The sequence below is a fragment of the Silurus meridionalis genome, chromosome 28, assembly GCF_014805685.1.
Source record: "Silurus meridionalis isolate SWU-2019-XX chromosome 28, ASM1480568v1, whole genome shotgun sequence".
NCBI lineage: Eukaryota > Metazoa > Chordata > Actinopteri > Siluriformes > Siluridae > Silurus > Silurus meridionalis.
Genome location: NC_060911.1, coordinates 15647216 through 15663711, shown reverse-complemented (window position 1 = coordinate 15663711; position 16496 = coordinate 15647216). Strand labels below are relative to the sequence as shown.

At 37.8% G+C, this 16496-nt stretch overlaps 2 protein-coding genes across 2 annotated transcripts; one reads left to right on the top strand and one right to left on the bottom strand.

The window, feature by feature from the left end:
* The first annotated feature begins 505 nt into the window (after positions 1–505).
* cisd2 (CDGSH iron sulfur domain 2) lies at positions 506–3369 on the top strand. The gene is made up of 3 exons (XM_046843465.1): positions 506–736; positions 1439–1653; positions 2839–3369. Exons 1-3 carry the CDS (start codon positions 634–636, stop codon positions 2926–2928), a joined length of 408 nt encoding a protein of 135 aa, XP_046699421.1. The 5' UTR covers positions 506–633; the 3' UTR covers positions 2929–3369.
* Positions 3370–4915: 1546 nt separating this feature from the next.
* LOC124381229 lies at positions 4916–16139 on the bottom strand. The gene is made up of 11 exons (XM_046842657.1): positions 15650–16139; positions 13901–14254; positions 13535–13822; positions 13316–13422; positions 13146–13220; positions 12928–12995; positions 10935–11281; positions 7895–8047; positions 5765–6052; positions 5559–5665; positions 4916–5463 (listed from the first exon to the last, which is right to left on the bottom strand). The coding sequence occupies exons 1-11, from the start codon at positions 15957–15959 to the stop codon at positions 5221–5223; spliced, it is 2340 nt and encodes a 779-aa protein (XP_046698613.1). The 5' UTR covers positions 15960–16139; the 3' UTR covers positions 4916–5220.
* Between the last annotated feature and the right edge of the window lie 357 nt (positions 16140–16496).

The window sequence follows — 16496 nt, the reverse complement described above, 5'->3', positions numbered from 1 at the left end:
ATTGTATTATTGTTGTTTGTTTATCTATTTATTTATTTGTTTGTTTGTTCCTGTTTATAATTTCCTGCAGAACAATAGAAGAAAAAAACTGTTCAAAAATTGAAAATTAATCCCGGGTTGCCAGGTATCTTTTAAGTACACTGTCAAGTTCAATCCGCTTCGAAGTAACAACATGTAAAACAAGAAGTTTTTCATTTTATTATGAACGTATTTTTATTTGGTGGAAAATATAAACACATAATTACAAAAAAAAAAGCTAAATGCGTATTAATTTGTTTAATGTCCCAAAACAACAAAAAATATGTTATTAAATATATAACTGCCTTCGTGTTGTTTTTAATTAAGGTATAGAGATTTTATCGCACAGATTAAAATAGTGTTTTTTAAAAGAAGAATATATATAAAATAGAAATGATTTTGTGAGTACCTGGCAACCGGATCAGAACAGCCAATCAGAACGTCCCAGCTCTGTGTAAGCTGATTGGTAACGCGCGGCGTCGGAAGTGACGTCATGACGTAGAGCGAGTCCGGAAGCGTCTGGGCTTCGGTGTGAACTTTTGAAAACTGGACTGAAGAGCGGGCGAGGAAGAAAATCAAATAAAACTAAATACATTGAAATAAAAATCGTACACGATGGTGTTAGACACGATTTCCAAGATCATTAAAGTGCAGCTTCCGGCGTATCTGAAGAAGTTACCGCTTCCGGAGTCTGTAGGAGGATTCGCGAGACTCACAGGTCAGAGTTAGTGTGTGTGTGTGTGTGTGTGTGTGTGTGTGTGTGTGTGTGTGTGTGTGTTTTCACTTCTGTAAAACTTCTCTGCACATTTTTATTCATTTCATTAAAAACAATAAAATCCTGTATTTTATATTTTCCCTAATTATTATAATGAAATGCAAATGAGGCTCGTGTCACACGCATGCGCATCTTTTCCTCCACATCGCTGCATTTATATTAAAGATGTAATAAACATTTATTAAACTCTATAATGTGTTGATGACTCGGAAATAATGATTTAATCCCCTGACCTGAGAGAAAGTGCATAAATTTACAGCAGCACGGAAAAGTGTTTAGGGCCCAGAAGGGTGGTCTGGACTCGGTGTGTGTGTGTGTGTGTGTGTGTGTGTGTGTGTGTGTGTGTGTCGCATCGATTTGCATTATACGACCCTGCAGCGATGAGCTGTGTTTCTGTGATGTGTAAGCAAAAAAAAATTCAACATGCAAAAGTCTAGTTAATATTCATGACATCATTAAATATAAGATCCAATCACGTTCCAGTATGCAAATGCACATATTGGTATGTGTGATGATGGTGGTACTTCAGGGTACGTGGGCAGTGCTTGTGCTTTCTGTGTGTGTGTGTGTGTGTGTGTGTGTGTGTGTGTGTATTTGAACGAGGAGGTTTTTATTCACTTGATCATGGTGTGTGTGTGTTTTCAGTTTCAGAGTGGCTCCGCCTCCTCCCCCTGCTCGGGATCCTGGCTCTGCTTGGTTACCTGACCATCAGGCCTTTTCTGCCCAAGAAGAAGAAGCAGAGGGACTGTCTTATCAACTTGAAGATCCAGAAGGAGAACCCCAAAGTGGTGAACGAGATCGACATCGAAGACCTGCGGAGCACCAACGTCTGCTACTGTCGCTGCTGGAGATCCAAAACGGTGAGAGAAACCACATGATGGAGGGAATCTGGTCTGTGTGTCACTTCATATTTATTCCCCTGTGAAATAGGAAATCGTGCTTACATTCCTGTTCCTATTTGACCACGTGTGCTTAAAAAACAGGAAATATTAAAAAGATAATATTCGGTTAGATGAATTCATCGAGGTGCCATTAAAGTAAATAAAAATCAAGAGAACATTTCGTGAAAATTTTGAACAAATGATCCAACGGTTAAACAATAGACAATTTTTAAAAGCTTTTTTTGCTCGTATTTTCCAGGGGTGCCAACATTTATGAACGTATTTTATAAATCATTTTTGCATGTTTTTGAGTCACTTATTTATTTGTTTGTTCGTTTGTTTTCATTTTGAATCTACAATGAATTGGAATCAGGGGGCGGAGCTACGTTACAAACACAGACTATTGTCACAAAATCAATTTTTGCACCAATCACTTTGCATATGCAAATTATTAGATGCTGGATTTGTGCTTTTTTGTTAGTTTTTTTCAACAATCCGCATTTAGCCTCAAATTCCTCCTATAATAAGCTTCAGACGTCTAGGAAGATGTTCCACTAGATCTTGTGGAGATTTGTGTAAATGTATTTACCCCCTGGGTGTTAGTGAAGTCAGGTACTGATGAAGGTGAGAAGGTGAGGAGGCCTCGGCTGCAGTGTTCACATTCATCCCAATAGGGTTGGAGCTCTGTAGCAGATCTTCATCCACACAATTCCAACTCATGTAAAGCAGATCTTCATGAAGGGAAAAGTTCATGCTCCTGCATCCAAAGACATCCTACACATCTGTGCACAATTTTTATTTTTTTTCCTTCAAGAAACACATATGGCTGGGAAAGTCGGTGTCCCAATACTTTTGGCACTGCAGTTTATTTCAGATATCATGACTGTTTTGGTTTCAACATGCAGAAATGTCAAATGCAAAAGTTTCGGCACCCCGTCATGGGAAATATCTGTTTAAGTGCATTTTAATATTTAACCCTATTTCATGTTGTTTAATGTGAATACGTTTGATGGTTAATGAGGAAGTTTATTTAAAAAAGTGCTGATTTGCATATCGCAGCATCCTGTTCGTTTCAGTTTCCTCTTCTTATAGAGTCAAGTTTCACGTCTATTATCACGTTATTGCATATTACATTTATTTTCACACCAAATTTGTCTTTTTCAGTTTCCTGTTTGTGACAAATCGCACATAAAGCACAACGAGCTGACTGGAGACAACGTCGGGCCGCTGATCCTGAAGAAGAAAACTCTTTAATCCTGGTTTCATTTGATTTTTTATTAAAACGGGAGCTTTTATTTTTTTTTTATGTGCTAGAAATGTTTGCCTTTCACTACAGTGAGGCTGCTGTATAGTGTGTGTGTGTGTGTGTGTGTGTGTGTGTGTGTGTGTGTGTGTGTGTGTGTGTGTGTGTGTGTGTGTGTGTGTGTGTGTTTACATATGGCTGTATTTTGTATGTAGAATGTGAATACTAAAAAAAAAAAAAAGTAAAAAAAACTAAATAAATGTTTTGCCTTTGATTTCATCTTTTCATTTAGTTTTCTTGTTAAAATGCTGTAAAAGTGCAATATAACGGCATTAGCGTTAACATTAGCGTATAAACCGTGTCGCTCGTCATGAAGCAATCAGCCGGCGTGACGTGAAGTCGTGGTGCAGAAGCCACTTTGAAAACTGTAATAAAAAATTTTAACTAATAAATAATTGTGTTTGATTTCTGGTCATTCAGTCAACATGAAAGAAAAGTTCAGCACTGATAAATCCATCTGGTGTATTTTATGATCTACACTGCTTCCACGTGGCATCAAAACATTTCCAAACTAGTTTTGTAACACCAACAGATGGCAGCACAAGGTTGCACGCACAGTCACAGGGAGCACCGAACTATATAAGACACTCTTCCTGAAGATTAAAATTCGGCTCCGTGTTTTGACACTGTTGCCGAGTTCCAGCTCGAATCGCATAAGATGCTCGACACGTATCGTAAAGAAGACTTCCAGGACACGTGTCAGAAACGCTGCGAGTGCTGTACTGCTGTGCATTTTGAAGGTCGTAGTTTGTAAACAAAGATAATGTGCTTTCTTGTAAACGGAGCTTTTAAACTTTTTATCACCTCATGGACGATTCTGAAATTCTTGATGACATTGACGTTCTGATCTGAAACTGATGCGGTGGAGAAAGTTGGCAAGACGGTTTTCTGGGTGTGAAAAAGCGACCCGACGTCTTCCTGCTTCGTGGTTACAGTTATACGAGTGCGATGGTTCAGAGACGGAGCTCACACTTTCTGCTGAGAAGTATTTTCTCCATTTCTGTGTGTTCCCTTCTTTTACTTCCTCTTTTTTTCTCTCTCCTTTTCGTCCCTGTCTCACTTCTGATCTACGCTCTACACTCCTCGGCTGGTTTGAGAGAGCGAGCCAGGTTATTGCTCAGCATGTAAAAGAGGAGAACAATAGCACTGTAGTGGTGTGGAAGGTAAAATACAGCACCTCATTTGGTTCTGATTTACATCCTGTGAAGGTTTTAAATGACAAAAAGAGAGTTTATGTCTCTATCGCCAACAAGGGTTTCTACGGAACATAAAACACCAACACACTGATCTGTTTTGTTTGTTTTAGGTTTCTATATATCTGATAAGTGTGTGTGTGTGTGTGTGTGTTTGTGTGTGTGTGTGATGGATGTAAATGTGTTCTTGGCAGTGTGCATGAGTAATCATCTCGTACTCCATGAGGCATGTAAATGTCTTATCACTCATTGTGCACTGTGTAGGGTGTAATACTGTATAAAGGGCTCAGAGTGAGAACAAGGCTCCAATGTTCTTCTAATCCAGAGATGTTGTGCTACTGCTAGATGTGTGGGAGATACTGCTTCTACACCTAAATATTAATATTAAGTTAGATATCTCTCGCTTGCGATAATTGCAAGCTTTTGTCACGCTTTCCCAGATTAGTTTGGCCCTGACGACATGTGATGGCTGAAATCTGATAAACATACACTATGGGAAACAGCACAACTGAGAGAAAAAAAATGAAATAAAGAGAATAGATTATTAGGAATAATTAATTAATATTCACGCACACAAATATATTAATCGTTATGCTTTTTTTCTTTTGCGTTTTGCAAATGGTTCAATCCGCCAGGAAAAGTTCATAGTTTAAATTGAGTTCTGCTTCCCCCTTGTGGTCGAAGTGTGCATTGCTATAAAGCTTGAAATTGGCATGGATGTGACTGAAGACACTCAATCTTACAATAACTGTCAGTTTTTTATTGTATAGTAAAATAAACAGATAAAGAAAACTAAATAGTTGAAAGTGGCTTCACATGTGTTTATGTCATTCAGTATATTATTCATTAGTCTGCCATTTTCCCCACGTTATATTTTGCTAAACATAAGTTTTTGAAAGACAATAGTGAGCAGAAGTTTAAACACCAGCAAAACAATTTATTACAGAAATCTCTTAAAGGATGGAAATTACAGGCTATTAAACATAACGTACATGTTCTACAAATTCTATTAAACTTTCAACGCATTTATGACCAAATTATTTAAAATATTTACAATAAAATGTATGTTTTATTTGACATTATGCAATCTTCATCACTGAATAAAGAACAAAGGTATCCAGCTCTGGATGGTCTGTTCTTCTGGAATGTTCTTTCTGTAAGACACAACAGTAAAATGTCAGGATAATTTCTAAAACTTTCATTTATTTCAATCTTTACCTTTTGTCTTCTCTCTGCACTGTGAGCTGTAATTTTCACCTCAGTGTAAATCACTTCCTCCAGTTTATTTACACACTAAAGACAGAAAAATCATTACAGGTTTATTTTAATAAACGACAAACCTGAAATCTTCATTAAACACAAGAACGGAGAGAAGAATCGTCTTTTACCTTGTTGTGTTTCCAAATCCACAAAACTCCTCCTGTTATTATGACAAGCAGTAAAACTCCAGCAGATATCAGGACAGGAAGCAGTGAATGAGGACCATCTGATTCTCCTGTAAATATTATAATGTTATAATGTATATTAAATTATCTACAATATTTATTGACCAATCAGATCACTCCAGCATGAATATTTAAATGCTCTGATGTACCTGAGTTGTGAACACAGAGCTGTGTGATGCTGAGAGAAGTAGTTTTATTGCTGACAGGGTTTGCAGACACACAGATATACGTGTTCTTCTCATGGTGTTGTATTTGAAGTGGGAGATTGAGGGGAACACTGAGATCTGTGTTATTGGTGATGGAGATTCTCTCATTCTCTCTGTACCAGGATAAATTCACATCTTCTCCATTCTCCACAGAACACAAGAGGGAACACGACTCTGTGGAGAACCCACTACTTTTTCCTCTTAGATTTATTACTGGAGTTGATACTGGAGCTAAAAAACACAAACATACATTCCATTAGTCATTAAGTATTGAGACAAAACATGTACAAGGAGGAGACATTAAACACTCACCATAAACACTGACTCTGAAAGTCCTAGAGTAGAGATCTTCAGTGATGACGTGTAATAAATAAACTCCAGAATGGTTCCTGCTGATGTTCCTGATGGTTAAAGCTCCACTGCTTCTATCCAGCTGCAGTTTCTCTTTAAATCTCTCACTGATTTCTGTAACAGTTTCTCCTTTAAACATCTGACTGATCAATATCTTTTTCTCTGCTTTCTCAGGTCCATAAAACCACTGAATCTGAGCATCACTCTGAATTCCAGTAATCCCAGTATGGAGAGTTATAGTGGTTCCTTCCACTTCCTGCAGTGTGACCATCTCATCTCCAGCTGCACTCAGTAAACCTGCATCATATTTTGCAACTAATGAGGTTAATTGACAGCAGGTCAGTAAGATGATTAGGTATAAATATTGTATAGAGGCAGAGACTCTCAGAAGTAAATATGGTCAGAGCTTCACCACTCTGTGAATGACTCTACAAATTATGTATCAATCAGTGTTTGTGAACACAGTTTGCTATTTCATCTACAAATGCAGGTTAAAGCTCTAAAATGTAAAGAAGTAGTCATGCGTGAACATGATCCAGAAACGCTGCTACTCTCTCTGGGCCAAAGCTCATTTAAAATGTACTGAGGCAAAGTGATAAACTGCTCTGTGGTCAGACTAACTGAAATTTCTCTTTCTTTTTGGAAACCATAGACGCCACGTCCTCCAGACTAAAGAGGAGAGGGACCATCAGGCTCGTTTTTACCACTGTGGAATGGGCAGCTTACACATTTGGAAAGGCTCAATGCTGAACGCTAGTGACAGGTTTTAGAGTAAAAAATGCTTCCATCCAGGAAAAATCTTTATAATGGAAGACCTTTTATATTTAAACAAGTCAATGTTAACTGCTTACAGCATCTATAACAATATCAAGACTTTGTATTTTAAAACATTTAGTGCATCATAAAACAAACAAAATACAACAAAGGAAACCCAGAACTGTTGAGCAGCTAGAATCCTGTATCAGACACATATGGGGAAATATTCCTTTCCAAAACCTAAGCAACTCGTCTCCTCAGTTCCCAGATGAATAGGAACAGAAGACATGATGCTACTCAGTGGGAAACATCGCCCTCTCCCAACTTTTCTAAAACGTGTTGCAGCCCTCAAATTCAAAATGACATTTCTTTCCTTATAATTGTATAATTTATGATTTTTTTTATTGTGAATAGAAAATTGATTTATAAGATTTACGAAATATTGTATTCTGTTTTTATTTTACACAGTGTCCTAATTTAATTGGAATTGAGATTGTAGTATGTAATAGTATGGAACACATCAGATTTATTGGTTTTATGGAGCTGAGAAAGCAGAGAAAAAGATATTGAACAGTCAGATGTTTAAAGGAGAAACTGTTACAGAAATCAGTGATTTAAAGAGAGACTGCAGCTGAACAGAAGCAGTGAAGCTTCAACAATCAGGAACATCAGCAGGAACCATTCTGGAGATTATTTATCGCAAGTCATCACTGAAGGTCTCTCATGTTCATGTTTAAACTCAAACCATAAAATCAGATCAGAGCATGTGCATCAGGAAGATCATATACAAAGCACCATTGGATTCTGGTTGGTCAGAAGTATTATTACACAATCAAATAGATCTGACTGCCAGATTATGTTTCACTTGATCCTTCAGTATGTAAAAAAGGACACAGGAGCACCGTGAAGAACAAACCGAGGATAAATATCTTTAAACTGTGTTAAGAACGTTTCAAATGTACTCACCATAAACACTGACTCTGAAAGTTCTAGATGAGAGATCTTCAGTGATGACTTGTAATAAATAAACTCCAGAATGGTTCCTGCTGATGTTCCTGATGGTTAAAGCTCCACTGGTTCTGTTCAGCTGCAGACTCTCTTTAAATCTCTCACTGATTTCTGTAACAGTTTCTCCATTAAACTGATCAATATATTTTTATTTCATTTCTCAGGTCCATAAAACCAATCTATATGAGCATCACTCTGAATTCCAGTAATCCCAGTATGGAGAGTTATAGTGGTTCTTTCCACTTCCTGCAGTGTGACCATCTCATCTCCAGCTGCACTCAGTAAACCTGCATCACAACAATTATTTCACTCATCATCATGTTCCAGTGGCTGAAACCTTAAGCCTGGACTGAGCATATGTTTGTACACCCCCTGTAGCCATGACATGCTTTAGTATTAGATGTAACACTATAGTGAGGGTTGAGGAAATCTAACTTTTTATTTCTTTTTGGTTCCAACATCATTTAGTTTAATTTGGACACAATAATCACTTCTTTAATTATTTTAAAACTTCACAGAGTTTGTGTAAAAAAACAAACAAGAAAGTTGTTGATGGTCGGCCATCACCACTTCCCCTTTACTGTGTGAGAGACTGAGAGCTGAACACTGAGAACCAAACCACAAACCTCTTCACCAAACTAGGACATCTCTCATCTAGAACTTTCAGCGTTCAGTGTGTTTCATATCTCCTTCCTGTCCACACCAACGCATTACTGTATTCTGGATAATGTTTGTTCTGAAAGTAATTTGTTTCTATCAAATAGATCTGACCATAGAACATCTACAAATCACATGATTTTATTCCTGAACAATTCTTTATCATTGTCTGCTCTGCAGTTCCTCCACATTACGTTCCACTTGATCCTTCAGTGGGTGAATGATGATGGACATAGTGTTCGAAAATGACACGGGAGAACTATTGAGAACGTTTCAAATGTACTCACCATAAACACTGACTCTGAAAGTCCTAGATGAGAGACGTCCAGTGATGATGTGTAATAAATAAACTCAGAATGGTTCCTGATGATGTTCCTGATGGTTAAAGCTCCACTGGTTCTGTTCAGCTGCAGACTCTCTTTAAATCTCTCACTGATTTCTGTAACAGTTTCTCCTTTAAACATCTGACTGTTCAATATCTTTTCTCTGCTTTCTCAGGTCCATAAAACCAAACAATATGAGCATCAGTCTGAATTCCAGTAATCCCAGTATGGAGAGTTATAGTGGTTCCTTCCACTTCCTGCAGTGTGACCATCTCATCTCCAGCTGCACTCAGTAAACCTGCATCACAACAATTATTTCACTCATCATCATGTTCCAGTGGCTGAAACCAAGCCTGGACTGAGCATATGTTTGTACACCCCTGTAGCCATGACATGCTTTAGTATTAGATGTAACACTATAGTGAGGGTTGAGGAAATCTAACTTTTTATTTCTTTTTGGTTCCAACATCATTTAGTTTAATTTGGACACAATAATCACTTCTTTAATTATTTTAAAACTTCACAGAGTTTGTGTAAAAAAACAAACAAGAAAGTTGTTGATGGTCGGCCATCACCACTTCCCCTTTACTGTGTGTGAGAGACTGAGAGCTGAACACTGAGAACCAAACCACAAACCTCTTCACCAAACTAGGACAACTCTCACTATTTTCTATTCTCTTTGAACATTTTGTGTCTGTTTAGAGCCGTGACGGGTCGTACATTTCACCACTATGACCTTCAGTGGTGTCCTGCCTGAATCAATCCACCTCTTTACCCTAACTGTTAAATTCTGTCAAATTCTGATTTCAAACAATGTCTGTTGTGAAAAACGCACCATAAATAACCTTGACTTGACCTCTTAATCCAATCATTGGGACACCACTTGTGAAGTTTGTTACAGATGCGGTCTGTGAGCTCTGACTGGTGATGCTCTCTGACCATCCAATCAAAGGAGGTGAACATGCTGACGTTACTGTACACATGATGGCCTCTGTGTCACTACACAATGAGGTGGTATCAAAAAGTTTAGAGGCTAATGGTGTAATTGGTGCTTTTCTGACCCACGTGTATGTTTTACGTACTGCGACACTGCAATGAGTCGTTTAAGGTGTTTTGAACATCACTGGAAGCTCGACCAACGAGGGGTTGAGCAACGAGCTCAACCCCCGAAAATGTCAAATCTCACTTCAGCACACACACTGTACTCCCAAGATTTGGCTCCTGCGGACTTCACCCTCTTCTTGAAAATGGAGATCCAGCTCAAAGGTCATTGTGGAGATCCAGCGTGACTAGCAGAAGGTGCTTGACACGCTTTGAAAAAAAAGACTTCCAGGACAGGTTCCAGAAGAACACTGTATTGTCGCTGTACTGCTGTTTAAGGGGAGTATTTTGAAGATGACAGTGTGGGAACATAAATAAATGAAGTATTTTCTCATAAACAGAGCGAGTCTCCAAACTTTTTGATGATACCTCATATACAGCTGGTATGTAGTACATAATAACTGTTTTAGAGAACTTATCAGATCTTGTGCTTTTATGGACTTGAGAAAAGAGAGAAAAAAGATATTGAACAGTCAGATGTTTAAAGGAGAAACTGTTACAGAAATCAGTGAGAGATTTAAAGAGAAACTGCAGCTGAACAGAACCAGTGGAGCTTTAACCATCAGGAACATCAGCAGGAACCATTCTGGAGTTTATTTATTACACATCATCACTGGACATCTCTCATCTAGAACTTTCAGCGTTCAGTGTGTTTCATATCTCCTTCCTGTCCACACCAACGCATTACTGTATTCTGGATAATGTTTGTTCTGAAAGTAATTTGTTTCTATCAAATAGATCTGACCATAGAACATCTACAAATCACATGATTTTATTCCTGAACAATTCTTTATCATTGTCTGCTCTGCAGTTCCTCCACATTACGTTCCACTTGATCCTTCAGTGGGTGAAAGATGATGGACATAGTGTTCAAAATGACACAGGAGAACTATTGAGAACGTTTCAAATGTACTCACCATAAACACTGACTCTGAAAGTCCTAGATGAGAGACGTCCAGTGATGATGTGTAATAAATAAACTCCAGAATGGTTCCTGCTGATGTTCCTGATGGTTAAAGCTCCACTGATTCTGTCCAGCTGCAGTCTCTCTTTAAATCTCTCACTGATTTCTGTAACAGTTTCTCCTTTAAACATCTGACTGTTCAATATCTTTTCTTCTGCTTTCTCAGGTCCATAAAACCAAACAATATGAGCATCAGTCTGAATTCCAGTAATCCCAGTATGGAGAGTTATAGTGGTTCCTTCCACTTCCTGCAGTGTGACCATCTCATCTCCAGCTGCATTCAGTAAACCTGCATCACAACTTCAGCTTCATCATTTCACTCACATTATATACAGTTTTTAACACTTTTGGGAATCTGATCGATTCTCTAACACATTATTATTATTATTCAGTTTAAAATGTTCTCACACGATCATTCATTTCCTAAAAATCTTTATACTTCAGCTCAGTTTTCTCCTGTAGTGAAGGAAAGACAAACTTACAGCACAGCAGGAGAAGAAAAGTCCTGAGAGTCCTGATTTCTGATAAAATCATCACCTCCATGTTCTTTCAGTTCTCCTCGATGTTCTTCTCAGTGAAGAATGTCGTGTTCAGTGCAGATACGTCGCTGGTGTACACACACAACCTTCCCTTACTGTTAGCTTAGCGTCTTTACTGTCCCACGTTCATCAGAGCGCTGGGTGGAAGTCCTGTCTCAGTGTGTTCAGTCTCACCACACGCTTCCCTCACACCAGTCTAGATGGACTTTTAATATGAAGCTTCTGAACAGAAGCTTTAAAGTCATTTTCATCTCAATTCTGAATAAACAGATGTGATGGTTTAATCTTTTGTTGTGAATGTAGGTGTGAATATAGAGATGTGTGCATTTGTACGTGAATTTGTGTTTATTTTTTATCTTTAGCTCCAGTCTGTTGTAGGAATTACAGAAGATCTGAATCCTAAAGACTGAACTGGACTGAGTTGATGTTAATATGACTTTATTGAGGAGGGAACAAGGTACAATATTTTCTGGGGAAAATCATGAAGTTTGATCTGCTTCTGCAGATTTATTGTTGCTGTTTATTTTCACATCAGTCATTAGTTTGAGTTATTGAGTGATGATTATAAGATGTGCACAGGGCTTGTGTAAATATATAAAGTTGATGATTTTGCAGCCTCGTCAGTCATCACCACTTCCCGTTCACTGTGTGTGAGACTGAGAACGGAACACTGAGAACTAAACCACAAACCTCTACACCAGGTAGGACAGCTGTCACTGTCACGTTCATTCTATTCATCTCAGTCTTCAATTCTGTAGATTTCAGGATTCAGTGTGCATCAGGCTGCATTTCCTTATACGTCCTGCAGCTCAAATAGTGACTCTGAGTTATTATATCAGAACAGCAATGGACAATGTTTTAATTCTGTGCAGTGAAACAGAACTTCAGTTTAATTGCATGATACAGATTTGGATCCCCAGTGAACAAGACAGAAGAGAGTGATGAAGAAAAACTCAGACATCAAGCAGAAAAGCCAGACTGACGATAGCACAGAAGCCTTTAAAAGACGTGTTGTACCACAAACCACCAAACAGAACAAGGATCAAGAACAAACAGGGTGAAACAAAAGGAAAATTTAAATACATTCACGACTGATTAAACACAGGTGGAAACAATAGAACATAACGAGGGACTCTTGAACTCTCTGGCGACATCTAGTGGGGCAAATATATATTTTTATATGTCATATTTACGTGTATAGTAGTGTGTGACGTAACAAACACTAAAAATACAAGTTTATACAGGAATCAGTCTACAGACTCTAGAAATGATTTATTTATCAAAAGATTTCAAACATATAAATGCATTATATATCAATTATTTGTTTACAAATGACCTAAAATCATGATAAAAGAAATGTGAAGAAACGGATGTAATTTTAATGTCATTTTAATAAAACATTTCTAGAGTCTCATCACTGAATAGAGAATGAAGGTATCCTGCTCTGGATGGTCCGTTCTTCTGGAATGTTCTTCCTGTAAGACACAACAGTAAAATGTCAGGATCTGAATCAGGGTGAGATTTTATTACTCCTGTAAAACAAATGTGCTTTTCTTTATCACTAAAACACTAATGCATTTCACATCATGATCTTTTCCATCTCTTTTTATTCTGTAGATCTTTACCTTTTGACTTCTCTCTGCACTGTGAGCTGTAATTTTCACCTCAGTGTAAATCAGTTCCTCCAGTTTATTTACACACTAAAGACAGAAAAATCATTACAGGTTTATTTTAATAAACGACAAACCTGAAATCTTCATTAAACACAAGAACGGAGAGAAGAATCGTCTCTTACCTTGTTGTGTTTCCAAATCCACAAAAATCCTCCTGTTATTATGACAAGCAGTAAAACTCCAGCAGATATCAGGACAGGAAGCAGTGAATGAGAACGCTCTGATTGTCCTGTAAATATTATAATGTTATAATGTATATTAAATTATCTACAATATTTATTGACCAATCAGATCACTCCAGCATGAATATTTAAATGATGAGTTTCATCTCTCTGATGTACCTGAGTTGTGAACACAGAGCTGTGTGATGCTGAGAGAAGTAGTTTTATTGCTGACAGGGTTTGCAGACACACAGATATACGTGTTCTTCTCATGGTGTTGTATTTGAAGTGGGAGATTGAGGGGAACACTGAGATCTGTGTTATTGGTGATGGAGATTCTCTCATTCTCTCTGTACCAGGATAATTTCACATCTTCTCCATTCTCCACAGAGCACAAGAGGGAACACGACTCTGTGGAGAACCCACTTCTTTTTCCTTTTAGATTTATTACTGGAGTTGATACTGGAGCTAAGAAACACAAACACATTAAATAGTCATGAAGTTTGAGGTCTGAACATGGACAAGAAGGAGACATGAAACACTCACCATAAACACTGACTCTGAAAGTCCTAGATGAGAGATCTTCAGTGATGACTTGTAATAAATAAACTCCAGAATGGTTCCTGCTGATGTTCCTGATGGTTAAAGCTCCACTGCTTCTGTCCAGCTGCAGTCTCTCTTTAAATCTCTCACTGATTTCTGTAACAGTTTCTCCTTTAAACATCTGACTGTTCAATATCTTTTTCTCTGCTTTCTCAGGTCCATTAAACCAAACTATATGAGCATCACTCTGAATTCCAGTAATCCCAGTATGGAGAGTTATAGTGGTTCCTTCCACTTTCTGCAGTGTGACCATCTCATCTCCAGCTGCACTCAGTAAACCTGCATCACAACACTTATTTTACTCATCATCGTGTTCCAGTGGCTGAAACCTGAAGCCTGGACTGAGCATAAGTTTGTACACCCCCTGTAGCTGTGACATGCTTTAGTATTAGATGTAACACTATAGTGAGGAAATCTAACTTTTTATTTCTTTTTGGTTCCAACATCATTTGGACACAATAATCACTTCTTTAATCGTTTTTAAAACTTCAGAGACTTTGTGTAAAAAAAAATCAGTTGTTGAGGGTCGGCCATCACCACTTCCCCTTTACTGTGTGAGAGACTGAGAGCTGAACACTGAGAACCAAACCACAAACCTCTTCACCAAACTAGGACAACTCTCACTATTCTTTATTCATTTTGAACATTTTGTGTTTGTTTAGAGCCGTGACGGGTCGTACATTTCACCCCTATGACTTTCAGTGGTGTCCTGCCTGAATTCATCCACCTCTGAATATCATCATTATGATGTCACGTCTACAGAATCCATCAGTATTATAGAGAAGTGCAGTAGATCAGAGCTGCATCACACACAGGATCTCATACAGTCAGAATAAAAGTCATCACTACAGCAAAAAACCCAAAGAACACAAATCAACATGTCTCCTTTCACTGGAGCCACAACTGCACCTTCACACACATCATCTCCAGCAGAAGCATCCACTTTAACCTCATCACATCACCTCGGGGTTTCCTGTGTTTCTCTGGATGTTTCTGTAGTTACGGTTTTACTGAGGATTTTAAATTCAGGCAAATTGTGTGTTTTTGTGCAACTTCTACAGGAAAGAAAATGCAAAAGTATAAACCCTTCATAAAAAAACATGACAACTGTTTTGACCGGTTTTGGATTTTTCTTGAAAAGTCCATTTGTAACTGTCCTTGTGACCAAATCAGTTTCTTCTCCTCTGCCAGCCATTGTGGAATGATTCATCTAAACAGAACCAGTAAAGCTTTAACCATAAGGAACATCAGCCGGAGACATAATGAAGTTTATTTCTTATGTCATCACTGGATGTCTCTCATCAAGGACTTTCAGAGTCAGTGTTTATGGTGAGTCAAAGTGTTTCATGTCTCCTTCCGGTCCATGTTCATTCTCTTAGCATTAAATCAGATCAGTGTAGATGAACTGCATCAGAAACATCATTTACCCATGAATCTCTTCTGCAATCATAATTTTTACACAATTCATGCATGTAAAATTCATCTGCATAAAATAGTGCTTAATGTTTTCTATTCATTTCTTTGTAGAAAATTCTGAGTAAAAAAAATGCACCAAGGGGAAATACTGAAACTGATCCTTCAGTTTGTGAAAGATGATGGACTTGTACAAAAAGGACACTGGAGCACTAAGAGGAACAAACTGAGGTTTCATTTCATTACACACTGAAATGAGAACATTTCAAATGTACTCACCATAAACACTGACTCTGAAAGTCCTAGAGTAGAGATCTTCAGTAATGACATGTAATAAATAAACTCCAGAATGGTTCCTGCTGATGTTCCTGATGGTTAAAGCTCCACTGGTTCTGTTCAGCTGCAGTTTCTCTTTAAATCTCTCACTGATTTCTGTAACAGTTTCTCCTTTAAACATCTGACTGTTCAATATAATCTCTTCTGCTTTCTCAGGTCCATAAAACCAATCTATCCGAGCATCAGTCTGAATTCCAGTAATCCCAGTATGGAGAGTTATAGTGGTTCCTTCCACTTCCTGCAGTGTGACCATCTCATCTCCAGCTGCACTCAGTAAACCTGCATCACAGCTTCAGCTTCATCATTTCATTTCCATCATATATTGTTTGTAACACATCTGGGAATCTGATCGACGCTCTAACACACACACTGTATACATTAGTATTGTACTATATTACTGCATCTATTACTAGATACTCCACAACCCTGATTCCAAAATAGTTGTGACACTAAAAATATAAATAAACCAAAATGCAGTTATTTGCTAATCTCATAAATCCGTATTCTATTCACAATAAAATATAGAAAACATATCACATGTTTAAACGGAGGAAATATACAATTTTGATAAAAAATAAAAGGTAATTTTGAGTTTGATGGCTGCAACACGTCTCAGCTGGGACAAGGCAACAACAAAAAATATTACAGTTAAATATCTGGAGAAACATTTTGGAAATATGGCCAGAGCTTCACCAATCTGTGTCTACAAATTGTGAAACAATTTCAGAATAATTTTCCTTAACATTGAATTGCAAAACATTTGAAAATCTTATTATATACAGGACATGAT

What these genes read in the sequence shown, in the direction of transcription:
- cisd2 (XM_046843465.1), top strand. Translation starts at nt 634, where the DNA reads ATGGTGTTAGACACGATTTCCAAGATCATTAAAGTGCAGCTTCCGGCG. An exon ending in AGGATTCGCGAGACTCACAG is followed by an intron (nt 737 to 1,438) that starts GTCAGAGTTAGT and finishes GTGTGTTTTCAG; the next exon opens with TTTCAGAGTGGCTCCGCCTC. An exon ending in GCTGCTGGAGATCCAAAACG is followed by an intron (nt 1,654 to 2,838) that starts GTGAGAGAAACC and finishes TGTCTTTTTCAG; the next exon opens with TTTCCTGTTTGTGACAAATC.
- LOC124381229 (XM_046842657.1), bottom strand. Translation starts at nt 15,959, where the DNA reads ATGGTCACACTGCAGGAAGTGGAAGGAACCACTATAACTCTCCATACT. An exon ending in CTCTATTCAGTGATGAGACT is followed by an intron (nt 11,282 to 12,927) that starts CTAGAAATGTTT and finishes ATGAAGCTGAAG; the next exon opens with TTGTGATGCAGGTTTACTGA. An exon ending in GCTCTGTGTTCACAACTCAG is followed by an intron (nt 5,666 to 5,764) that starts GTACATCAGAGC and finishes TAATATTTACAG; the next exon opens with GAGAATCAGATGGTCCTCAT.